This window comes from Ambystoma mexicanum, chromosome 3q (genome assembly GCF_040938575.1).
Source record: "Ambystoma mexicanum isolate Mex_15411 chromosome 3q, UKY_AmexF1_1, whole genome shotgun sequence".
NCBI lineage: Eukaryota > Metazoa > Chordata > Amphibia > Caudata > Ambystomatidae > Ambystoma > Ambystoma mexicanum.
In genome coordinates this window covers 203,202,602-203,229,240 of record NC_090926.1, presented here as the reverse complement: position 1 = coordinate 203,229,240, position 26,639 = coordinate 203,202,602, and the positions used below count along the sequence as shown (strand labels likewise).

Below are 26,639 nucleotides of genomic sequence, written 5' to 3'. Positions count from 1 at the left end.
AAGTTACCAATGCTAAGGTGAGCAACAATATGAGAGGGGTATCTTGTCTTAGGTCGAAGGTGCTAGAATCATAACTCACGTGGCCCATGATGGTGGCAGATGAGCCTGTGTGCTTGAGTGAAGGACTTTCCCGGGTGTGTGCTTTCATGTATGTGTGGGAGGGGGGTTCAGGGGAAGCTTCTGTGCTTTGATGAAGCATGGTTTCCAATGAGGGGTTATGCAAAACAGCAATACAATAAAAAAGTAAACTGAAATGGTTCCACCCCATCCCTAAACATCCAGGCAAGTTTTGTGTCAGGGGCGAGTGCGGTGGGGGGGAGGGAGGGGGGAGCAGTGTGATTCCATAAATATTTGTTGAGCACAAGATGGAACATTTGAAGCTTATTTTACCTCTTGTTTAATCTTTTTGGTCAAGGGTAGTATCGCGCTGCTGTCCTCAGAATGCAGTCTGAAAAGAGAAAATCTGTTAAGATTTGAAACTATGAATCACATCTTCTTTAAAAAAAATACATAGGGCCACATTCAGGAAAGGGCGGGACAGCTACCTGCGACACTAAATGGAAAAAACCGCCAAAGGAAAAATATCATTAAATATGATGTAGTTGCCAAATCTGCTTTGGTGGTGTTAGAATTAACACTCGTAGCAAATGCATGAACGCTGGCGGTAATTGTGTTATCACCAGAAATATTACATTATAGTAAAATGTGGAAACTTAAAACTAGTAATAATTTCCATCCCAAATGAGATCAGCTCTGAGCTTTTTTCATTGGTAGTGTAGGTGTGAGAATATGTATATATATATTCAGAAAACATTCAATCGCAGCTACTGCCTACTGTAATTGTAAACAGATGCATTAACGATTGAACAAAAATGTCAGAGCACAAGTGTCTGTTAAAGTGCAAAAAAGAGCCTTTAATTTTATTCTTACATAAAATCAGCAATTTAAAGTTCAATTAAAACCAACATGGACTTACATAACCGCGCATGCAGTCTTTTGCTTCTACGCCACGCATTTCAGCCCCAACACGGGGACTACAGTTAGAACACCCGCTTGTACTAGACACGTGCACCGCTTTTGTGGGAATTCTTTATTTCCAAATGTATATATCGAAACCTTTTTAAACCCACCATAACTTTCTTGGTGTTGTGAAAACATGGCCAAATGCTGCAACCACAAGGCTGTTGGGACCATTCTGCACAGATGATCTCTAATAAGGGTGAGCCCATGTATGTAGTTGTCCTGGCAGCCTTGAAAATGTCTGTCTTGGGTTGATTAAGCTATGTATAAAGTAGCACTGCCCTCTTCAACAAAGACAATTTCCTGGAGAAAAGGGTTTGCATTTGAGCAAATTTGCATACCCACAATGCCTTGCTCTTGTGGCTCAGAACTGAGGTGAACTTCCAACGATGCTACTAGGTGGCGTTGTGGAATGTGTGACTTGGCTCAAATGGACTTTCCTACTTTCACATTTCGGGTGGAAGTTTTTTTTCAAACCTTTTTAAACCCACCATAAGTTTCTTGGTGTTATATCTATCATGTTAAAATTAGCTCAAGTAATGATGGGAACGTTTTAAGTCTAAACTACCATCATTGCTACTATGCAGTGCAGTAACAATGGCCGAGCAGTTATTTACCACCGGTGAAATTTCTTCTGCATCGTAGGCCATACAGTTATAGATCAGGACTTCAGTAATTCTACACCATCCCAACAAGAATAGCAGCACGTCTCTGCTATGGTGAACAACGCTGCACAAAATGGCTATTATAGCTTAGAAATACGGTTGCCAAAGAACAGATAAGCAACTCTAATAAGGTTATCCCGCATCGCAATGCACAGCTATGCCGGCCTCCTTCATTTTCTAAAGGTGTTTATATAGCCCCAGTTTGGCGCTTAACCATTACTTCTGAGCTAAGTATAAATAACAGACGGTTTCAGCCGGCAGGGCGTTCATCAGGTTATAAGCAGAGCCGCAAATTGACAATCTCTACATGAAGAGCTTTGAGCCTTTCTGCTGTGCCCCTACATTTTTCAATTTAAGGACACCGTAACCGCACCTCAGATTTATTAATTTGTTGGTTTGTATCATGCTGCATGCAAACAAGATGCTTCAGAGCGGTGTGGATGATGAGGATAGGGTGGGGGAGGGAGAACCGGGTACAGGGAAGTGACAGAGGGGGGGAAACAAACAGTAAGCCAAAAACACAGATTTGGTACTCAAATCAGTTGAATATGTTTTACAAACCCCACAATAGGGGATGTATTCCTCCCACTGGGACATACATTTTGCAGTAGTTTTTGGATAAATAGCTATTAGTGGAAGGAAGTCAAGAACAGGTGGTCGTTGGCTAGCAGCTCAAGGAAGCCCCTTGCAGAGTGAAATCATGTCTGGGGGAACACCTTCTGGAAAAGCAAGGTGCTCAGGCTTTGCTGGCCTCGGGTGGTGGTTGGGTTCCCATCACAGGTCCTGGGGAAGGGTGCTGTAGAGTTCCGGGCCACTGGCGGTGAGCCTTTTTCCCTGAGCTTTTGCCTGCCTGAAGGGTGCTGTATCAGTGCATTTGCAAAGCTGGAACATAGGGCTAAGGATGGGTTCCATTTTTTTTTAAATAGAGTAGGTAATGTAGGTATGGCCAATGTTCCATCCCACCTTCTTCACAATGCACAGCACTTTGAATTCGATGCGGTATTATCTGGGCAGCCAATAGAGGTTGAGGAGGTCCCCTAAGGCATGATTTATTTTGTTAAGCACAGGAACCATGCAATCAGCTCTGCTTTCTATCGCCTGGCAGATTGGTGATGCATTCTCTGGAAAGCCGCTGCATATCATATAAAAAATGTTAAGGGCATAGTGCACGAGAAAGGGTTTGGCGCCGTGCTAGTCCAGTTTTAAAATCAAGCACTATCCAGGTTTTGATACCTTTTATTGTACTAACAAAATATTATGTTAAGATGGTAGCTCAATAAGCTTTAACAATTGGATTTTGCTTGAAGGCATAGTGTAAACGTGTAGAGCAAAACCAGGCACAATCACCTTTACTTTTCAGTATTACGCTGCGTCATTTCAAAAGTTAAATACCGCCTGCAAATTTCGCTTTTCAAATGGCACTTACTAGTGGATTCCTATATGCTACATGCAATGTGTTTGCTACACGGGTGCTAAACGGAGGCAGATTCCATAGAAATCCATTCATTTTGTGCCTGCATGAAAATTACAAGCACATCAAAAATTAAGTTATGTAACCTCTGCTTTGTGCCCCTTCTCCGCTGTGGATATTAGCATTGGAAAATGTACTGCAGCGGAAAAAAGTGCTTTTACGATCTTATTTTCTGCACCGCCCACTATAAAATAACCCGTATTGTGTTGCCCTGTTCCTGGTATCATTGGACTAGTGCCAATAGGTTCACGGTCTTTGACCTCTTAAGTCCACCTCATGACCTCTGTGTTTTTTCTACACCATGTTTGGATTTTATGCCTGCATACATATGAAGGGTGACCTTTTTGCATTTGGGAAAAAATCACTGGGTTTTGTAAAGAATTCCCAACTCAGTGATTTTGCACATTAAAAACGATGTGCACGAAGCAATCTACCAAATATATCCGCTTAATGAAGTCATTAATTGTGCCGGATGACTTCAGGTCAGTTTGTCCAGGCCCTACCGTCATTCAGGCTCAACTTTGAATGGTCTACCCAAATCCTCCTTTGATAGCTTACTGGGGGTGCTTCATTCTGTCTTGGCAGGCAAAGAACGATGGTGTGGAGGGTTGCCCACAGCAATGCCAGAGGTTTAAGATTAATTCAAAATCTTCCAGCTATCACCTCTTTTGTTTTGCTGTAGTCCCCCGAGTGGGACGAGAATGCCCAGACGTGGGTCCCATGCTTGCTGGGCCTAGAGACCCAAGCATCTCCTCACTGATGAGGCCCAACAAGGCTGAAACATGTTTGGGGATGCATGTGGTCTCGTGCAGAAGGGATGTCACCAAGCAGTTCGGGCAGGACTGCCCTTTTTGGGGTGGGACCAAGCCTGATTTGCATATGGTCTTTCCTCTTCTGTAATGGCTTGGCATGCGAAGAACAATGGTCTGGCAGCTTGCGCAGAGCAATGTCAGAGGTTAAGATGAATTCTAAGCCTTCCAACCACCAGCCCTTTGTTTTGCTGGTGCTTCATTCTGTAACCAGGCTGGGCTCTGGAATCAGGAGGTTTTCACTACTACTCCAGGTACACAGGTAACACTAGTTGCTGGCCAGGACTGAACACTGGTCACTGGTGGCACAAACCTAAAATCCCTGCGGGAATATCAGGTTGCGCATCCAGAACATGATGCATCTGGAAGAACAAAACGATCAAAAGAATACTTCAAGCAAAGAGGTAAGAAGTCTCCACAGAGGCTCGCCACCCATTCCCAGGAATCCCAAACACACCAAACTAATTATATTTTCCATCCAATCTGCTGATGAACTTGGTTAACATCCAATGCAGAACCTTAATCCAGAGAGAGTGGCTTGTGCGTGCGCGGGTTTGGATGTGTATGTGTTGCAGAATGTGTTTCTTGCAGTGTGCGTTTGTGGCCTCGCGCAAAGGAATCTGTGTATATGTGTACCATCTATGACGGATCACTGAATGAAAACGAGAAGTAAATATTCAGTTTTAAAGTATTTATTTTGAAGCTGAAAAGGGGTGTTTCTCATTCTTTCAGGGTGTCAGTGAGACCGCACTTCCTCTCGCCTTCCATCAGTGCTTTTTAGTCCAGAACTTCCACGTGTCTTAGGCATTTCTTCCATGGGAAGATAGCACAGGGGCATCACGCTCGCCTTGGAAGCAAGACGATGCAGAGCAACACAGGTTCCATCCCCAAGTCTGTGCTTAGAAACCTCTGGGTATTAAGTGTGTTATAAATACATAAGTATAGAGTGCCCGTTTCTTTGCCTCCCTTCCATTCTAGTATCCCTATCATTGACCAGTTTCTTAGGCAAATGTTATCCTCTTCACTCCATGTAGGAGGTGGGCTTTGCCAACTTCCCAGTTGTGAGACTCCAACCATCTCAAGGACTTTATCATCCCTCTCAGGATGGACCGCAGCATCTGTGAGACTCCACCAGAGTCATGGCTTTTTTCAGCCCTGTCAGGTTGTAGGGTAGGAGTCTCAATGTTTTGTTCGACTCCCTCTGGGATTTGGGGTAGGTGTGGTACCACATGCAGTCTCAAGTGTTTCTTCAGCTTTTTGTAGGGGTGAGAGTCCACAGTCTCTTTGGCAGTCTGCATATTCTCATCAGGCTCCCAAAAGGATCCCCAACTCGAGCGCCAAATCCAGTTGCCTAGCAAACTGAAACAGCATTGCAGAGTCCCCTGCTGGCGTTCTCTGGTCCGGAACTGCACCAAACCCTTCCTCCTCTTGTTCTCGCACTGGGCTATTCCCAGCCTCGACCTTTGGGGGCTCCCTGATTGGATTTGTGGTCTTCAAGCAGATGCTGCTGTCTCCTAGGGCCAATGGGTGTGATGTCACAAAGGGAGGCGGAGACAGGGAGGGCTAAACCCCCTGTTATGTTAACGTGGAGTTGTAGAGCACTGTGTCCTTTACACCAGGACACCACATGGAGCGGTAATCAAAGTCTAAGCAAAGGCGATCAACTACTAGCTAAGGTGTGCACAGTGTCTGAAGCAGTTTAAAAGTTTTGACTCAACAGGAAGGTTTTTTGTAACTTCCAGAATGTCAAAGGATCCTTTGTGATGTTTAGCACCTTTGGGATCGAATTCCTTAGCTTAGCTGTGGTATATGCAGGGGCCTTGCCACCAAGCAGTGTTCTGTGTACTTTAGAAAGCAAGAGACTATCCGAGTGCTCCGAACCTAGGCTGGCCAGATTTTAAAGAGGGACAACCGGGAGGACCCACAACACAACAGAAGGACTACCCCCTCAGCCGCTCGATGTGAAACCCCGTCCCCACCCCCTTCATCACCCCACTTCCTTCTCCCCCTACCTGCACCCAATCCCACAGTATTTTGACTGCGGATGCAATCATGTTCCTTGTAAAGAGGTTTTTGCTCTGATTGATATGAAAGGCCTTGCCCCTGTTTATTCCCCAATCGGTCTCGCAAGGGGTTAATGCCTTTAGATGCTTCCTGAAAGGCTGGAGGTTCGAGACCGTGAAAATTCTGTTAATATTTAGATGTTTATTTAGTTTATAATTGTTGCAGAGCAAGGTGTCAGCCTCCTTTGCCCCCAAACAACGGGACTGGATTCTTAAATTAAAAAAAACTCTGGGCACTGGGGGACAGAGAGACAAATTCCGGGCCAGCCCTGGCAAAAAGGGGACGTCTGGTCACCCTAACCAAACCTAGACAGCGTGTGGGCTGATAACAGGGCCGGCCTTAGGGCAGGGCGGGCTGGGCGACCGCCCGGAGCGCCATGCCCCGAGGGCACTATTTGCCCCCTGCGGGAGAAGGCGTAGAAGGCAGCTTTTGTTATTAAATGCCCCTGCGGCGGCCGGCACATTTAATAACAATAGGGTGCTGATGCTTTGCATCAGCACCATATTCAGATTACCTCCCCGCTCCAACGCAGGAGCGAGGCGGTTAGCATTGGAATTGGGAGCTCATGCATTAGCGTGAGCGTCCTATTCCAGTGATCAACTCCCTACCAGGCGCTGGAGCGGGGAGTTAGAAAGAAAATGTGGCGCTCCTTCCCCCACACCCCATCCCTCACCGCGCCAATTCTTTAACGGCGCTGCCTCCGCTAAGGCCGGCCCTGGCTGGTACAATTAAAATTTTGACCTAATAAGTTCTGGTTCCTTTTTGCTGATTGCCTTATGGACTATAGATTGGGCCTTAAATTCGACACGAGCTGCAGCCAGAGGAGGATGGAGGGCATGCCCGGGGAAATATGTTCACTTTCCTTTAGTCTCAAAAGCATTTGGGCTGCAACTTTCTGGATCCTTGCAAGCTCTGCAGCTTGTACGTGGGAAGGCCCGCGCATGCGCCGTTAGCGTAGTCCACATGTGACAGAACTATTGGCAGGTCCGCTTGCACCCTGCACGGAAAGTAAGGCACGGAAAGTAAGGAAGGGAAAGATGTGTCGAAGACATTTTATTTATTTTTTATATGTGTATGTTATTGCCCTTTTACAAGCGCTTCATTGCGAGCAAGCCACTTCAAAGCATAAAATACATACATTAAGGAAACCTCTCTTAAAAGACACCTAGACCCGCCTTTTCGATGTCCCCTTCAGCCATGGCATACAAGCTCCAGTCTTCTCTCTTACTCTGCCGCGTGGGGCAACTCCGTCGTTCACGAGACTGCGCCTCTGTGCGTGGTTGTCTCACCACCCTCAGAGCAGAGGGGCAGGTGCGGTGTTCCGTTGCCACGCCCATGATGCCACTTATCACCGAGGCCTGACTCAACCCCAAACTTCATGGCGCCAGCCTGCAGACAGTGTACAGGGCTGGTGCTATGGCAGGCAAGACAGCATAAACGCAGTGTGAGTTAAAGCAGCATTTTGCCGCTCTAACTAACATTTTGCACATTTAGGCAATAGCCTAACCTTGCCTAGTGATAGCACCGGCCCTGCAGTGAGACCGCACTTCCTCTAGCCACCCATCAGTGCTTTTTAGTCCAGGCTTTTCTTCCACGGGAGGCAATGGGGAGTATCTGCTCCAGGGCAAATGCTAATGACACGAGATCTCATACAAAAAAGGGCTGTTCCGCTCCACAGTCTAGGTGAGTTTGTATGTGTGTATGTGCTTTGCATAGAGTGACCCTAGCTAGAGAGCAACAGAGTGTTTGTACGAGAACCGTTTCTGGTGTGTGGGTGTTGTTTGCTGTTCCCAGAGACTGTGCTGTTTGAACTCTGCATGCTGTGGCACACGGCAGGTAGCTATTGCACGTGCTCATTGAAGTGTATTGTCTTGTGGAACCTGCAGCTAATCGGGCTTATGCCTGGTGTCCTCAGCCACGGGTTCTATTTGTGTTGCTGACAAACTAATTCAAGCAGCTGCAAAGGAGAGTTCTTAAATCGAAGTCATTCATGCAGTGAAGGATAAGGCACAAGGAGAGCTGTTGAAGCATGGCTCACAGAACAGGCAGCGGGTACGGCAGTCATCTTAGCAGTGAACGCCCCTCTTCCCTTTGTCTCCACCCCCCACTTCCTCCCATTCTAATGAATGTGTCCCACGGGAATTCCGTGTTCTGTTGGGTACAAGGCTGCAATGAGCATTAGCAAGGTCCAGTTCCACTGTCATTGTGCACGTACCCGGCATCTCACATGAGGGGGATTTTCTTTCAGGATGTGATAGCTTTTAATTCCACGAAGCGCTGAACCCCCCTGTCCCCCACGCACCCTCAGCAGCACACGCATGCAAAACATGGGCTGCTGAATGTTGGCGTAAAAGGACAAGCATTGAGATTTTCATGACCAACCTCCTTCACTTGCCCTTGATGCAAACAAAGCAGAAGCATGATTTCTTTCCTGCACTCCGTTGTGTGGTCAGACTTACGCCCAACGAATCGCACTAGCTTCTAAACTGGGCCTTGGCGATTCTCTGTTTGCTACGCTGTTCCCAAGAAGTTCCACTTCCAATATGGCGCTTGTAGTTTTGCTTTTACCTTTCCATGCGTTGGCCGACTTGTATGCAAAGTGCTACTGATGACAAGCAGGCAGGGTTAGGTGAGACACTTGGCAAGTTCAGTGAGTGAAATCATCGGTTTGCACCACTTAAACCGGACCCTTCTTCAGCAGAGCTGTAGGGTTTGGTGAGGGCTGGTTGCTATTTTTTGAATTGAGAAAACTCCATTTGAGTTTATGTGTGGAGGGCATAGATATGTTGATGAGGCCCTCTGAATGCAGCTGGGCTAGGCTAAAATCTTGCTGTTGGTCCATTCAACTTTCAAAAAGATGTGTAGGTTAAATGTGGAGACTAAAACACACTGAAACACTTGCAAAGCTCATCTCATGGTCTACCAACGTATGTCATCTTCCACCGGTCTCTAGGGTCATAAACCATGGGCCTATCATGTATACTCTAGTCAGATGGAATCTGTGCACATTGCGGATAATGTGAGCTGCAGTTTGACATTTCCATCACACTACCCTCTGGGTTTCTCTAATATAGCGTTAAGCACCCGTTCCAAGGGTTGGAAGGTGCTAACGGTCGGGGCCAGAGCAAAGCAAGGGCATTTAACAAAAGCCCATGGATGTTGAAACTCGTTCCAGCCCTTGGATCAGCACCCCAGGATTCCAATTCAGAAACACGGGGTGCTAAGAAAATTGCATTTTCATTCAACAAATGGGATGTCCCTGGTGTCCCGTTAATTAAATGAAAATACTGTTTGAAGATGGCTGCTATGGATATGAAAGGTGGGGCTCGAAATGGAGCCCCTCTTCCATTTCCATGACGGTGACAGAGCGGCAGCAGAAGCGTGGTGCAGCAGAGGGACCGCCTATGAAAAGAAGTACGTGGGGAGATGGGGTGAAGGGAACAGTAAAAAAAAAAAAGATAGGGCATGGTGGGAGGAAGATGGCGCTTTAGGGCAGGGGAAGCAGCCTCCAGGTTCCATGTAACGCAGGCTGAGATTAGCAGTTTTCTGCCCAAGATCCAATGAACCCGATTGGCTGCTCCCCCACCCCGGGTGCTAATATGCTATATTCGCAAAGGTACAGCAGGAAAGTACTGTTTGTCCATATAGCTCAGGCAGACTGGGTGTCCCAGAACCAGACCATCTTATTTAGAGTCAACTTCATTGTTTTACATTTCTGAGCCCTATCAGTTTGTGGAAAAATACTTGACGTTTTGATGTCACTGTGGCCTAGATCTTCCCAAATCCAGGTTTAATAGTTGGAATTATATCATATTTGTATGTACACCGCTTCATGTTCGACTCTTCCCACTTCTAAGTGGTGTAAAAATAGGTGTTATTACTACCAAATGTGATAGTACTTAATTTATCAATCTCAGAAGCATGAAGGGCAGATTCATCCCTGCTGAGATACGAACCTTGGAAAGTGCAGGCTGGCCCATGTCCGAGTTTAACGTTCAACTTCCTGAGCTATCCAATGACAGCACAGTATGCTTCTTTAAGGACAAACCAGTCCTATGAAGGTAGAGTTTCTATTTCAAATAGTCTGGTCAATTCCAGTGAATCGGAATTTGAGAATTTAGTTGAATCTGAAACCTTAGTGAGATTATGCCTGGTCACAGTTATCAGAAAACCTTCATTGATCAGATTTCGTATTTCTGGACTCGATCTTCAGATCGCGGGGAATGGGCCCCATACTTGTTTTGTTACCGTTTACAGGAATTATTGACCTGGCAATATTCAACTTTGCTCCCATTTGAACGGCTATGATTGTGTGCAACCATGTGGTGTGATCATTGAAGGTTTTCCGATAACTGTGGCTTGTCCTTACAGAAGCATCTACTTTGAATCCTGATTCAGGTCTTGAAAACGTCCAGTGGGTCGAAACACATGTCGGCTGTTCACAATTTGGAATAAATACTATACTATTCTGAAATTATTTGTCCTAGCATATCATATTTCAGATGATTAACACAATTATAACCTAATTTTCCTTGAGCGCAATTCACCTTCCCACACCCATAATCTTTTGTATATATTTCACCATCTGCAATCAATGTCTGATCAATGATATCCGAAACATACCATGCATTTGCATATGATTCCATCATGCCATGATGTTTCGTGTTAGTGAAGTCACCTATAATGACGCTAACCTAAAGTTTGTTTTATCATTAGAATTTGCACTATATTTGGGACATTTACGTAAGCAAGGATTGATGTGTGTTACGTAAGCAAGGATTGATGTGTTTATTTTATTGGTTTGAGTTACCGTGTGCATTTGAAGTCCATTACCATTCTTGGTGTCTGCACTTAGTGTTTTGGGTTCCTTGGAAATGTGATGCTTATGTGCATTTGCACTTTATATATAACTTCCTGAGGGAGACATCTGAGGGTCACAGGAGTCCGTTGCATCAAGTGCACTTGCACCATTTGTACTTTATTGCTTTTTGCACATGCGTGTTCGTTTTATTGATAGAGTGTATTTAATTACACGATGCAGGGCTGGATATCTTATCATCCTGTAAATATGGTTGGCGCCTTTTTAACATTTTAACATCCGAGCACATGCATTTGTACTTTATTTGATTTTAGATCTATGATGATGTATATATGGTATGTATTTTATGCATTATTGTACATGTACATTTGTTTTACATCCATTATCGATGCAACAGCCTATTAATGTAAGCCAAGACATTGTTTCATTGTCAGCACTTGCACTTTATTCAGGGCACTTGTGTACACATGGTCTCATGCATGAATATTATTGGTTGGAGGCATTGCATGCAATTGCAGTTTATCCCTATCTTTGGCGCATCTGTATGTCTGATCTCCTCAGGGTGTTACTTGAGGGTTATAGGAGCCGGTTGAATTATGTGCTCTTGCACTTTATTGCCTATTGCACTTGCGTCTTATGCTTCTAGGGTGCAGGTCTGCATATATTTTTTTCAGTTTATATATCTCTGCAGCCTGGAAGTATCACTGGTGTTTCTTCTGCATTACTGCACACGCGTTTGCCCTTAATATGAATTTCAGATCTATGACGATGCTCCGTGTTTCATGCCTAAATGGTCTGACCCCAATTTTAATTGTGGAGCCACTTGGAGATGCATCATTTGGCAGAGTATATGTATGATGTGCCATATGGAACAGTAGGTGTCCATCACTGTAAGATTGCTGCCTTGTATGACATGTTTATGTATACAGGGGTTGAGGACCATGAACATCAAAAAGGAAAGGACCATCACACTTATATATTGGTCATGATTGTTTGCATTTGTGACTTGGACGAAGCCCGGGTAGGGCAAAACGCATTGTCATTGGGGGACCTCCCTCCTGCTTCTTGTTTTTGGCTTTGTCTCTAATAAATCGAATCACTGCACAAGAACTATGGTGTATGGAGCTGTGTGTGCCATTGAGGGTTTTCCCTGTGTTGTCATATATATATATATAAATATGTATGTGTGTGTGTATATATATATATATATATATATATAGAGAGAGAGAGAGAAAGAGAGAAAGAGAAAGAGCTGACTTTTTTTAATGTTATCATCAAATGTAAGTGCCCACCCACCAGATATTACTCCCGGACAGACCACTGTTCTGCCCCCCCAACCCATCTGGTGGCCATGTACCAAATGAGAAATACCTACAAAATAACTCCTCTGGGCACCCTTACTCCTGAAAACTAGATAAGGCAGTTGGAGGCGGAAGGTCACAGACAGGAATGAGTTCAGAGAACATGCAAAAAGCAGGCCGTCCAAGTACGCTGCATAGAGTCCAGGTCGCAGGGAGGCGATCTCTGTATCCATAACAGCCGAAAAAGAGGCAGCTGTCATTCTCCTTTTGTAGCCGGCGGCCCTCTGACATGCGTACATAAGGTCTGGGGCGTTCGGTCACAGACCCAGGGCAGATCTTCTAAGCAGCCTGGATTCTCCTTCGACCCTAAGTGGTGACGTATACAGGAAGAAACTTCTGCAAGACTAGTGGGCATGAACACAGCCCCCACTGTTGTGGGGATTTTCTCATAGGCATCAAAGACAGACCAGGTTCCTTTATCAACAAAAATCAACAAGAATATATATGGAAACTCCTTCACAGAAAGGCTTAGGAATACAACCCTGCTTTAACCCATATGCTCTTCAGAGAAAAGATGCTCAGCTTGACATATGGACACCAAGGGTATTGAGCCCACGTCGTGCAGGTAGGTCCCTTCTTTGAACAGGAAGCATGTGCCTGGGAGTGGAGACTTTGTATTCTGGAAAGGACAGGTCATTTGAAACACAAGGCTGTGGAGGTACCTATTCGGCCTGGTCTGTCAGAAGCCCTGTTGACCAGGTCAGGGGCATAGGAGACCCATAAAATCTTGGGGGACAGGGGACACCTTGGGACTTTTCTTTTTTTATTTATTTATTGTTTTTTAGTGAAAGAACTCGACTTGTCGCAAAATTAAAATAGCAGTACGTATTAAATCACATATATATATGTTTAGCTCTTATCTCCACTTCCTCTGTATCTCTCATTGACCCCCTACACCTTTGTTGGTATTTCCTCCTCCTTCTTCCTATAGTTCGTTTCACTCTCCACTTCACCACTCCTTTTCTTCTTTCCCATGTCCTTTGCCTCACTTCTTTTATTTTATGCCTCCGCCTTACTGTTCATCTCTGCCCCTTCACACCCACGATACTCCTCCTTCTCTACCACCTCATCTGTAGCCTGCTCACTGCACCTGCACACATTAGTCTGCACTATCTATGCCTCACTATGCTCCCACACCAATCCCAACCAACATCGTGTCATTTGTTTTATAACCCAGCGGGCTGTTCTGTTGCCATCTTGACACTTGAGTGCATGATTACTTTAATCTGGGCTGCGCGTTGGCACATTGTCCTGCCAGCGGGACACCTTTCCCGTTGGGAACCCTCATTGAGGTGCCGAACCAGGGAGGTGTCCCACTGACAAATGTCCCGGTCTGGCTCCTAGAAGAGCCGGGGGGGGGGCAGCTTGCCCCTGTTACCCCACACCCCACTCGGTATGTCATTGGGCATCCGTCGTCTGTGGGCAAATGTTAGGAGTCAGGACACATTCTCGGGTCTTACATGAAAACATATCTCAGGTGAACATGATATATTTAGTTTTTTTGTTTTATTTAGGTTTTGGAAACACGCAAAACTTGCACAGTTTCGGAGCGTAGTGTGTGCACGAGGATAGGTATGGCATAGGCCAGTGAAGCAGAGGAGTAGCCAGGATAGCATGAGCAGGGTGCACCTGGCAAACTATAGAAAAAGCCCTATTTTCAGTTTTTGCTTGGAGGGAGATGACCTGTGAGGCGGGACACACAGTTTCTAGTGGTTGTGTGGGAACATGTATCCACCCAATGACTGCCTATGAACATGCGGTATGCAGTGATACAAAAGCGGCAAAAATGTCACCTGTACAAAGAAATCGCTGCAAAAATGCTGTGGTTTGACCCATTAAAGGTGTACCCCATTACACCATTTAAGGGGGCTGTGGGCTGCAGGGGTGTCCCCCGCTACCTTTAAATGGTATAATGGGTACAGGGTTGCGGGGGTATCCCATGCATCCTTTACATGGATTGCGGTGGCAAAACCACAGCCTTTTTGCTGTGATATTTTGTGTCCACTGCCATTTTGCTGCGATTTTAATACATGGAACCGAATATGCTAATCCTTACGCCCATTACCGCTAACTGCTTGCCCCTCCCTGCCCCAAACACATCCCCCTGGGATTCTTTGACCTAGATCTAGCGAGCAGTTTTGTCAAACTGTCAGTGTAATATGTAAACATAATACGTAAACAGTCTGCTAAACAGTCTGCTGATAATTAACGCCTTCATTGCAGCTGTACTACTGGTGTAATAAAATATCGTAATTCGTAACCAGGTGTCCCTTCGGACACTTGATATAGTGCTGTTCCTTGCACTGAAGTCCCGCTAAAAAAAAAGCATTGACAAGACCAGCAGTTTTGTCTTGTGCTTAGGTTTTAGATGGGCATGTGCCAGGTGCTACTGTTTATGCTCACCCACCCTCGACCCATCCTTTCCCTCCATCTACCATCCAATTTCTCATCTTCCTTTCCTCTCAAAACTGTTAGAGCGCATCTTCTATTATCAAGTCTCTGACTTTCTGCATTCTCACTACTCGCTCGCTTCCTCTCTAGAGTGATTACTTGCGGGCTGTTACTTGTTTTAATCAGACCCTGAGTTTCCACAATGTGTAGTATAAGAAAGGAGGGAGACCTTAATGTTACTGCAGGCAAGAAGTGTTGTGAACAGGATCCAGACCATGAATTAAAGCCCTTGGAATGTAATGGGTTCTGAGGACATGTATTCGTAAGCGGTCCACAAACTCCCAAGTAGTATATGCAAAACTGATGAGTACGTGTACATGTCTTCAGCATTGTGGCAACTATGTGAAGTGGCTTCTGACTCCGAGGTCCACTCTTCTCTGAACTTTGTGTGCCAAAGTTCCATGCATGTGCAAGCCAGTTCTCGCACATGGGGTGATTGTCTCGTGCATATACCTGATGAGAAAAGCTTGACTAGTACATATCTCTCTTTTATAACTATAATAGATGATTAGATCTCAGATCCTTTATACTCGTATGGCAGCTTCTTTTGACTCTTGCTGTATCTGGTATTGGGTACATCATGTGTAGACAACATCATTTCCTCCTCTTCTGAACTTGGGCAAGCACTGTGACTGTGTGTTTTTGCACCTGGAATGTGCAACCCAAAAAAAAAGTGTGCTGAATCTGGGGGTGCACCGTGCGGCGGCCGTACGGCCCGAAAATATACCGTGTTAAAAACGCGTTCTAAATATAGAGCAGGTCGCCGCTGATATATTCAGTGACTTAATTTACATTGGATAATAAATAAATACGCATATTGTGGCAGCAATTTGACGCGACATTAACACACGGATACTGTCATCACCTAAATATCTCGGAGGCCACCAGTTGCTGGCACAGGTGTCGGGCAGGGCACACGTGTCTCGAATGGATTCTCTTCTCACAGTCGATCGCAACTAACACTATTATCGGGTTAACAACATAACATTTGTGCAGCACTTTACCAAATATTTGCACTATACAGGACCCAAGGGAAGGTAGTTGCTATATTCCCAACTGGACGGCCTCTATTTTAACAAGCTAAGAGCCTCCAGCAATGGGCCACTACTTTTGATTTACCTACCTTGTAAGAGGTCTCACTGTCGAGTCTCTGCCTCTCAGTTGTCGAGTTGACAAAGGACCAGTTGGACGGTCCAGTTGGAGACGACAAGTCACACTCTCAGCATGCGGCGCTGCGCTGCCTGGCTTCTGAATGTGAGGGGGAGGAGGAGGCTGCATAACTGTGCACTGCGCACTCAGGGCTGGGCTGGAACGTGCTGTATGTTCCCTGGTCTTGCCTGGGCACACGTGACGACGCTCCAATGCGCAGGCGCGGGGGAGGTGACAGGGGGACGCATGAGTTCTTGTTGTTGTCTTCAATACCTGTGGGAGGAGGGAGAGGGGGGACGCACTGTGCACAACACGAGTTCTTGTTGTTGTTCGACAATACCCATTACCTGTTGCTGCTCAAGCAGCTGAACTGCGTGCAAACTAAGTCTTAGTCAAGTTTGCACGCAGGCATCGGATTACTGCACATGATTCTGCACTCCAGAGACACACACACACATGGGGGGAACTGGGGTGGGATAAATGCCATTGTATCCCCCCCACTTGAAATTGTAGTTGGGATTTGTCCACCCCTGCTCCCCCAATGCCCTACGCCCATGGTTGACCTTGAGGGCTCAGCTACTCGCAGGGACTATGTCCAGCCTGGGCTCTTTCATGGCTTTACTCAAAATGAGCTATGATGCCAGCTCCCATCCTCAAATAGGGGAAAAAGTGGAACAGCTTTTTCATAGGGAGTCCGGAAGACTCCCCATGAAAATGGGGAAGTATGAGTGTCAGCTTCTACAGGGCACATACATGGACAACACCTGTGTACCATACCAGCCTATCCTACCAGGCATCGTCTTCTGAACTAAGTGTCCTCAGCCTGACGTCACAATATCAGACGATTGCTGGGCTGGATTTGGGAGGGAAGGGAGAAATGGGAGGTGGGGGGACAACTTGGACGTTAAAGCACTGTGAGAACTGAGAATGTGTGGCAACAGGGGTATTATGCAGGCTGCCAATGTGTTGTAATCATGACACTGTGGATGCTGTAAATGTGTGGTAAGCAGGCAATTATGATGCTGCTAATTGGGGCCATAATACATGAGACCAGTGTGTGGAACTGGCATATTATGCAATCTGCCAAGGTGTGGTAGTTTTGTGGGGTTGCGGGCATTAGGGAGGTGGCCGCCGTGGTAACTAGTATATTATGGACTCGGCCTATGCAAGGAAACATTATTAAATGACTTAATGTGTGCAATTGTGATATAATGCCGACTGGTTAATGATCCAATCAAGGTGGGCAGTATGCTGATTCTCTTTGGTCAATGGGCTAGCCCGGGCAGGTATGTGCTATGAAGAAGTACTCTCCGGGCTAGTACACCCTAATAGCATGAAGCAATAACATGTGAACATTGGGTTGTATTTTTAGAATAATGAGCAATATGCATACTTGAGCTTCTAAGGACCAACGCATTTTGAACTTTGAATGTTGGTCGCTTAGGGGCTACTATTCCTGATTTTGGGGTTCACAGTGTGGGCATGCAGTGATTGGTCACTTGGGGATGCTGGCAGAGATGCTGTTGCTCTCTATCGGGCACTTGCCCTGCTTATGGCTCACAGTGTGAAGGTGCTGGGGATCTTTAGGATTTACAAAATACAATTGGCTGCTAAGCTCCAGCCACTTTAGAAAATGACTGAAGCACATCCAGTTTTCATCACTGCTTGTGGCTTAAATGTGCCTTAAAAAGCACCTGCTTTCCAATACATTTCCTAACCATTTCTTGTGGGGACAATCCCAAGCCCATCGTTTAAAGTGGTCTAAAAATATTATTTGAGTTTTGACCAATGCTCCTTAGAATCATCTCCGGTTCTGGAAGCACCTCAAAACCTTTCTCTGTGCTTCTGCTTTTTCTCCTCCTCTCTCTTACTGACTTCATGGCTGAAACTGAAACTGCACTGGTTACCTGGCCACCCTCAGATCTCGGGCCCAGGTCCCATCCCCCGCCAGTCGCACACCTGCACTGCCTTCCTAGCATCCCCCACACTTGGGGACTGTTCTGTACCCCTACAGTCCCACTACCAGCACTCGACACCTGATGTCTGCACTTACCCTTGCACTTGCCACCTGCTGACCGTACTTTAACTTATTGTTTTATTTATTCTATTATCCCATGTACTGCACTGTCCCCTTCCCCTTCCCCGCACTTTCCCACTTCCTCTTTCCCATGCACTTGCGCGATCTGAATGACACCTGGCCTAGTAGGATTGCTGTCTGTCTTCCCTCTGTTCCCCCTCCCTTGCCTCGTCACGCCTTGAATCACTTGTGCGTTACAAATGCAATATCATATCATATCACATCATACATTATACTTATCTGTTTCAAAAGTACCTGAGAGGTCCAACACCTGCTATAAAGTGGCTCCTCGATAAACCTACCCTGGATCAATGCTATTGGCCCAATGTGAGTCAGATGCATGCGGGGTCTTTGGGGCATCCCCTAATTCTACACCTAAAGTGAGTTTTCAAACCTATCAAAGTTTGCGGGCTTTGTGGACCTGAATTCGAAGGATTGTTGGGCACCTTAAAGCTCTTGCATGGGAAATGTGATCGAACTGCACTTAGGGCTGGAGAGGGGAATGCGCTGTGAACCTCTCAATTAGGAAAGGTGCCAGGAAAAGGTGCTTGCTCACGCATCCCCTTTTAAACTAATTTCTTAAAGATGTAATGGCTGGTTGTGCAGGGTTGGGGCTCATAACCCACAAATGGCTGGCATAAATGTGCCCGCGCTAGTATTTGCAGATACCTGGGTGGTACTGGCAAGGACAGGAAATGGGCTCTTTAAGTTAATATGAGGCTTGAAGGCCTATTGTTGTGAGAAGGGCTTTACTGCCAATGCACAAAAACTAAGATCATGATAATAATGGGCCTCCAGAAGAAATGTAATCATAATATCCTGCTGGAAAAATACTCCTGTGAGATTGTCAGATGGAATACATATTTGGCCGGTTGTTTTTCAGTATTGCGTTCCTGGCCACAAAAGGTGATCAAAATCACTATCCCTTAAAAGCAGGAAGCCAGCAGTATCCTGAGCATTAATAGTACATTTGTGGACTTACATTTGAGGACATTGGAAGCACATTTGAGGACACATATAAAGCTAAGGCTTTTGCTAGTTCCCTATATGCAAGCGAGTTGAAAATGTGTTTCAGAAAAAGTTGCCAAGCCTGCCCATGGCTGCATGCAATTTTATGCCCCATGCCGAATTATGGGTTTGAAATTGACGGGAGCTGGGAACTATTTAGTTTCTGCTTGTAGCCTAAAAGAGCCTGGTTATCTTGACGCCAACAGCTAACAAGGGTCTACTTTTGGCTCCTCAGGTCAATGGTTGCTGAACAAACACACCTATGTGAAGTTAATTCTGCGCGTTTGGGGCAATCTATAAACATTGGGGCACATCGATATGACATTTAAAGTATAAGGGGTCATAAATATTTGACAAAGTAATAGGATTTCATCTCATATGGAAATCCGATTTGCGGAACACTATGTACTAGCTCCTGGTATTCCAGTGGTAGCTTCTGGTCACTGGTTAATGCTGGATACCCAGGAGCTGCATTTAGCTCCGCCTTATCAAATCTCAATTTAGATCCCAATGAGATATCGTAAGTGAGGCAGCACTGAGACCTGCCTATATCCGTATCCGTATAGTATGGATTTTGGCCGTTCCACACTTCACAATTCCCAGATCACTCCTAGCCGAAGTAAAGTCTTTACACGGGGCAAGGATGCTACCATGGTTGTATGTTATCAGGAAAAGGATGGGTAGGGTAGTATGATGCACGCCTGGGAATGCCAGGAGCTGCTAACAAAAGACAGCTGTATGGAGGCTAAGTGCTCTATAGGGTGGGAACAGTGATCTGATAACTCAGGGACTGGTCAAGTCAGAGGTGGCGCCATGCACGGAAAGTAAGAAAACCTAATGTAGAGAAGTTTGCCTTAATGCCATGGGAGAACAGTGTTTACAATTTAGTTTAAGCATTCTTCCCTTTAAAACTGAGTAGCCAGGTTGACTTATGTCGTACGTCACATATCACTGTGTGGTTGAGACGAAAGTATGGTAGAGACACAAATCCCCTTTTGAATTTTGTGTGCAAAGTACTATCAGCTGAGAAGGAATGGTTGAGACCACTCATGACCGACTTTGGCACCTACGGAACTCAGGTGGTACTGACATGGGCAAAAACACGCTGTCCTCCCAGTGATTTTTGCTGTTGCCAACCTGGGCGATCAGGGGCAGGTGTACCCCAGAAACCAAGTGTGACATAACTGCAGTGGATTGCGAGTAGTGGTTGTACTTCCTTATGCCAACCGCCCTGGGTAGGAGACGTTTTACATTGAAGCTGTTTTACTGATACAGATTTTATGACTATTAAAGGTTTGGAATATTGTCATTGTTAATTTGATGTGAAGTGTGATTTAAATTGTTATTTTAAAACATGGTATTGTGAGTATACATTTTAGAAATGCTTGGTGTTATACCAATACATTTCATGCTGGAAGTGCAAAGGTTTTATCAGTGGTTCTGGCCTAATATGGTATAACATATTGCGTCCAGCTACCCACGGGTTTGGTTTTGCGCTATATTAAATAAACAAACAAACAAACAAACATCCCAGCGACCACACAATTACATTACTTTATCTTTACATGTCGTTAAGGGAGGATCCCAAGCACTCCTTTAAAACTCACATTAAAAAAACACATAATTTCTTAGCATATCTACCGTCATTAATCTGAGCCTTTGCCCATGGCACAGGCAGTGTAGTGCACGGTTATGGCTTGGCAACTATGCAGTGATAACAGGTAACCTAACTATTGTTATCAAAGGCCCCCATTCCTTTTCTTTAATAGTGCAATGTTCAGCGCCCATCCAGGCCATAGACAGAATACTGATGTCAGTGGGGCCCCTTCTGCAGACAAACCTTCACTCAATGCCGGAGAGCATTCCTCCACAGAGAGGGCATGGCACAAATGAGCATGGAAGCCAGACTATGCCCTCACAGTTGTCTCATGCTCTCTGTTAGGAAGCCTCACACGGACGACTAAGTCACCTCAAGGCACCATTGGTAGATCAATCCCACAAAAGAAAACAGCACTGACAGTGACAGTGACATAAACCCCAAACCACAAGGAATTGCAACAAAAGGTCCTCAATGTTATTCGTTTCTTTGACTAGGAATCCCTGACATGAATGCCCTAACGAGAAGTCACAACATCTGAGTTGAAGCTCAGGTGGGGTCTATAAGCGAACACAGCAGCATTGAGGCGTGAGGAATCTGACATGAAGCACTATCAGTGATTTCATTAGTATTATCCTGGCGAGCAGACACAATCCACTTGTAAATGCTCCAAGGCACCAACACTGCCAGTGCCAATTTTATAGCAGGGAATGAAAAGCAGGTACACATTTCCTCAGAAGAAGGCGCCCTTTACTGATTTAAGTCTCTCCTTAAATCTTCAGCTGTTGTCCAAGAGCAGTCTCAGTTATTTACTGTCCTTTTAAAGATGAAGGAAGGGCACAAAGGATGCTGGTTGAAGGTGGCTAACTAGAACATGGGCTCCAAGCAGTGAAGAAGCAGACATGGCCCAATGAAATACACTGCCATTAATCACAGGTCAACCTTACAATTCTACAAGGCCACCTCACATAGCAAAAGAGGGCTACTGTGGGCAACACGCACAAAGCCAGACACTGAATATAAATGACCAGAAAAGGCGTCCCTGGCGGACACCACATGGACTCCATGCCCACTGTGAAATAAAATAATCCAGTTTCGAAGCCTAGAACCCCGACTCAACCTGATCCAACATGATAATTAAGGACGAGAACCAAGAGTATCCTTATGCAGAGAGGCTGGGGAATGAAAAACACAGAGACTGACCAGCACTCTCATGCATGGTCTCTCCACAGAGAGGGCAAGGTATGAAAGGTTATGGAGACCTCTCTTCTGTGATATTTCTGTGGTGGACACTTTAAGGAAAGGCATGAACTATTGATGCGTTCCTGCTTTGTTCATAAGCAGAAAATAAAAGATTGTAGTGCAGCTTGGTGGAATTTGGCAACAGGAATTCACAATACAGTTTTAAAATAGTGAAAGAATAAATGAGTTTGACAGAGCTGGGTGCTTACCTGGAACACTTGAGTGAGTTGAGGTAGGTGCTCTCCCGGGCCACCTGCCTGGACAGTGAGAAGAGCTCCACGCGGCGCAGGAGCAGGGTGTGGTCCCTCATACAGAACTGGGCCGCTGCCTCATTAATGGTCAACTGGTGGGTACGGAACAAGGAGGAGAAGGAGAGAACAATAGCACAGTATCATTCATGGGTCACCGAAAGCAAATGGATTTATGTCAAATTGCTGCAATTCTGTCACCGCAAAACAAACACAATGCATGCATTGTACTGCATCAGTCAGAGTGGGGTGAAGACAGCCATGAACCCTGGGTGAGTTTCTATTCCTTTTTCTAGGAGTCTTCTCCAACCCACACACTCTGCCAATGTTGACATTTCCCTCTTCCCAGTCTCCCCCACTAATGGCTCACTGCGTCCCACTGCTCTTCCAGTTTGGCTTCCAGTCTAGCCTGCTTGAGCAAGTTACTAGCAGGAAGACAGCAGGCAGAAGGCTGTATAAAGCATGATCGATGTGAAGACCAGAGTTCCAGGGGGGGAAGGACATAGAGGAAGCAAGGAAGCCAGGGTGCCACCAGGGAGGGTGCTGAGACTGCATTTAGGTGACATTGTTTTGAAAAAAGTTGCCAAGATAATAAAACAAATATATAACAGTCGTATCGTAAGGCTTCCACCACGCTTGAGGCTAGGATCATGGGATTTATATAGTCTGTAAAACATACGGTGAACCCCAGATTCTGATAGTTCTAACATCTCCTTAAAATCCACGTGTCCTCCTTAAGATCAGAGTTCACCTCTTTCCCATTTCACCTAGACCTTGTCACACCTCAAAATCGCTGTAAGCACATATGTCTTGCACAGATTGTTGCAAGCGCCTAGTAGCTTCCACTTCCTAAAATCCTCTCTACCTTTTATTTCTCCACTGTATCCTCCACTAACTTCCAATAGTCCTTAAAATAGAGGTTTTCACAGCTCAGGTTCACGTCGTACCTTAGTAATCTACTTAAGATAATCCATCACCATTAACTTTATCATCATCTCCAATGTCCCCTAACATCCTTTCTTGCACAGCTTAGACGCCTTTTAACACCCCTGTAAAAGTCAGACATTTTCCACAGCACATTTAGCGTAAGTGCAAATTGAATCAATTGCGCTATCCAAAATACTCTTCTGCTCTGTCGGAGGCAGCCTGATGTTCTAGGGGGATTTCCTGCGCTTAGTCTCTATTACACCCTACTGGTTTGTATTGGAATATGTGTGCAGAGTGGTTCACCATGTCAATATGGGTATATAAATCTGTTGGCAAGACTTTTGCCAAGAATATGCATCAATGAAACTCTTGTTGAAAATCGAATATGTCATGAAACAGATAAGGGTGAAGCAATGTAAGGTTGTTTTGTTATTTCTTGTCAATATTCAACTTAGTTGGGGATATCATTTATCTGAGTCAGTGTTCACGTCAGGTGATCAAATGTGACGATTTTGCTGGGCATATGCACAGCTTTCTTTTTTATGTTACATTTTATTAAAAAAAGATTCATAATACGAATGTATATTACTATAATATAATTGTGAACTAAAGCAGCCCTGGAAAAGTGAATAATAATCTTTATTCATTTAAAAAAAAAATGTCTATCCACGTAGGTCTTATTTACGAGTGTAAGTAAATTACCATGAAGCGCAATAACTGTGCAGCGACAGGGAGCCCTTATACCAAGATAACCTTGCATGGTGTCCGGTGTCCGAATAACGCAATAGTTGGAAAACCTTTAAACGTGTACGCCAGAGATGCCGAATAGATTATCTGCAAGTAATTTACGTGACCGAAAAAATTACATGGTTAAAGTCCTCCATCAAGCCGTGGCTTTTAGTAAACAGTGAGCGGGTATCCGAAGCTCTGTACAGGGATTTTTGAAATATTGCACTGTATGCATATCACTAGGTATTTAGAGATAGTGGTATTTAATTAAATGACTCTTGAGTAAAATATTTTTTTTTAAGATGAACTTACTGGTATATATGTAGGTGTGTAGGGGATTTTCTGCCGTACAATCCTTGCTGGAAAACAATGATGTGCGTCCAAGAAACTGGGGCAACACAGAGAGAGAGTAAGCATGCGAAGCAGGGGAGGGAGGGCGAGATGAGGGCAGACTTGCAGGCGATCAACGGTATCCGTATACAATTTTTAACCAAAAAAGCATGAATGGTAGAATTGTTCGAATTTCGGCTGTACCAAAATTACAGACAACCGAAAATGTCAAACAAGTCTACCATACGTGACCACTATAGCGAGCACGGGAAGCGGGATGTTGTGAGGGTGTCCCGCGCTCCCTTTTTTGCTATAATGGCATCGAGTGTGTCACCCGCTTCCAAAACAATAAAGTAAAAAGAAAAAAAGGACCTTGCGGCGCCGCTTCCCATCCACATGAGTGAAGGGAATAGGCGTTGCAGCGATACAGAGAGTCGGCGGTACACGGCGAGGTATGCCATCAACAGGTAAGTAAGGGCATTGCGGGGGAGCAGTTTCCAGAAATCTCCTCGGGAGAACAAACGAAAGTAATTTTCGTTCAAATAACTTCCGTTTTTTTCCTCCCTCTGACATTTTTCATTCGATTTTTTCATGGACATCCGCAATCAACAGGCGTCAATGAGTTGCTTTGGATAGCAGGGTCTTCAGTTAGTTCCTGAGTAAAGGCGCGATGTGGCCAGTATCTCATTCCAGATTCAGAAGGATCTGCTCCATTTTTAAATGAGATGGATACATGTTGCCATCTGCGTTGACAGCAGTAGAGGTGTTATGACAGCAGTAGAGGTGTTATGACAGCAGTAGAGGTGTTATGATAATTTAATCCATATGAAGCAACACTAGAGCAGCAGATCTGGAAGACATTGAAAGCATACTGGGTAATATCCAATATACAGAAAGCTATAGTTTGCACTTCATATAGAAGTTATGTTTGCAGAATGGTATGTGCAAGCTCCTCGGCCTGCAGAAGTAGGCACTTCTTAAGCAGGGATTCCCGATATCCATGGGTAACTTTTCACTCCTGCTCATTAAATCTTTATTCTGATCTCTGTTCCTATACTACATTCCTTTCATTTGAGTTTGGCAACACTTTGGATGCCCTAGGACATCATTCCATGGAACACAGACTCACAAACACCATGGGCAAGGTCAAGGTCAGTAGCAGCTTATACAGTGTGTATAACTAGATTAAATAATATCAGGGATAGAGTGCATCTATGATGGGGTGTTCTTTAAAGAGGAAAACTATTGGGCATTTTCCTGTTTATTACCGAAAACGCTGTAAGGGCAGAGTACAACACAGCATTAGAATACCCTGGTGTAGACCAAATCCTGCTAAGCTACACGGTAGAACACATCCAATTCACCCATTCAAAGAAACTGGAGATTCCTGATCTTCTGTGATAAGTGGTGAGGGTCGTGAAATAATGTCACATTCTAAGCAATTTACTTTGGTTCTTGGGATGAGATTGTTCAGTAAGGGATCTTAGCACAGCACTGCTATTTTAATATATATTTGACTATTTGTGTTTCATAATACTGGTTTTCAAACGGCACACGTATCCGCTTCCGTTTAAGGTTTTGGAATTATGCAAACAGAATCATTTTGAAGATTCAGGGAGGGCACTGCCGGCTTCATTCTGCTCACATAGGTTCACTACAGGGACACTACTGCAGATGATATACCTGTGTAAAGCTACAATGAAAATGTATCTAAACCTGAGAGTATAACACCTGCAAAAGATCATTTATAATTATAGTTATAATTATAATTGTTCTTCTATAATGCACTTAATACCAGCGAGTGGTTTCAAAGCGCGGGATCGGGATTTGAACCTGTGTTGCGCTGCATTGTCTTGCTTCCAAGACAAACACGTTGCCCCTGAGCTATCCTTCCGCCCTGCTTCCTGACCGCATACCCACGGCTCTAGGATCAGTCCACCTGCTTTACAAGAGAAGGTACACCTTTAGTCTAGTTGTCGCAGCATGAATGTTTTGAATCATGTTCTACCCCATGCATGGATATACTTTCTATTGGGAATTAAACTGCCCTATGAGATAACCATGCATTAAATAGGAGAGCACCATCCTAATGCTATGAAAGCGCTCTTAGATTGGATACTACACAGGTTACTAGAGGGACTAAGAAGATGGCAATCTGACTACAGAGCTCCCAGGCCTTTAAAGACCCTGGACCACACAACAATATGAAAAATGGCCTGAACCGCCACATGGGTTTAAGTATTTAAAGATGAAAGACATTGGAACACTCAGCAGAGTAAGGCGAAGTGTGGCATGGTGTCTGATGCCTAGGACCACCAACATTGCCCCTTCTGGCATGTTTGCCAGTGAAAAGAATGGTGTCCTGAGAGGATGATTAAGCCCTTCAAATGCCCCAGAAAGGGGAAAAGGGCAGATAACAGCCCAGTAGAGAAGGAAACAAAATGGACTGACCTCAAACAAACGTAAGCATTGGAACAAGTGTCTACCAAGGAGTGATTGGCTTGCAGTTTGGGAACAAAAAGCAGAGGAAGGATAGCTCAGGGGCAACGAGTTTGTCTTGGAAACAAGGTAACGCAGCGCAGCACAGGTTCGAATCCTTATCCCACGCTTAGAAACCCCTCGCGCTTATTATAAATGAACAATAACATAAAAAATTAAAAAACATGTACAGG

General features: G+C 45.0%; 1 protein-coding gene across 3 annotated transcripts in view; it reads right to left on the bottom strand.

The window, feature by feature from the left end:
• NAB2 (NGFI-A binding protein 2) overlaps window positions 1-26,639 on the bottom strand; it is a 125,791-nt gene that overhangs the window by 31,229 nt on the left and 67,923 nt on the right. For all 3 annotated transcript variants that reach the window (XM_069653556.1, XM_069653554.1, XM_069653555.1), the window contains exons 3-4: window positions 21,943-22,076; window positions 391-448 (exon numbers count right to left, since the gene is read on the bottom strand). In XM_069653556.1, the coding sequence (XP_069509657.1) occupies window positions 391-448; window positions 21,943-22,076 (192 nt within the window). The remainder of the gene's footprint in view (window positions 1-390; window positions 449-21,942; window positions 22,077-26,639) is intronic.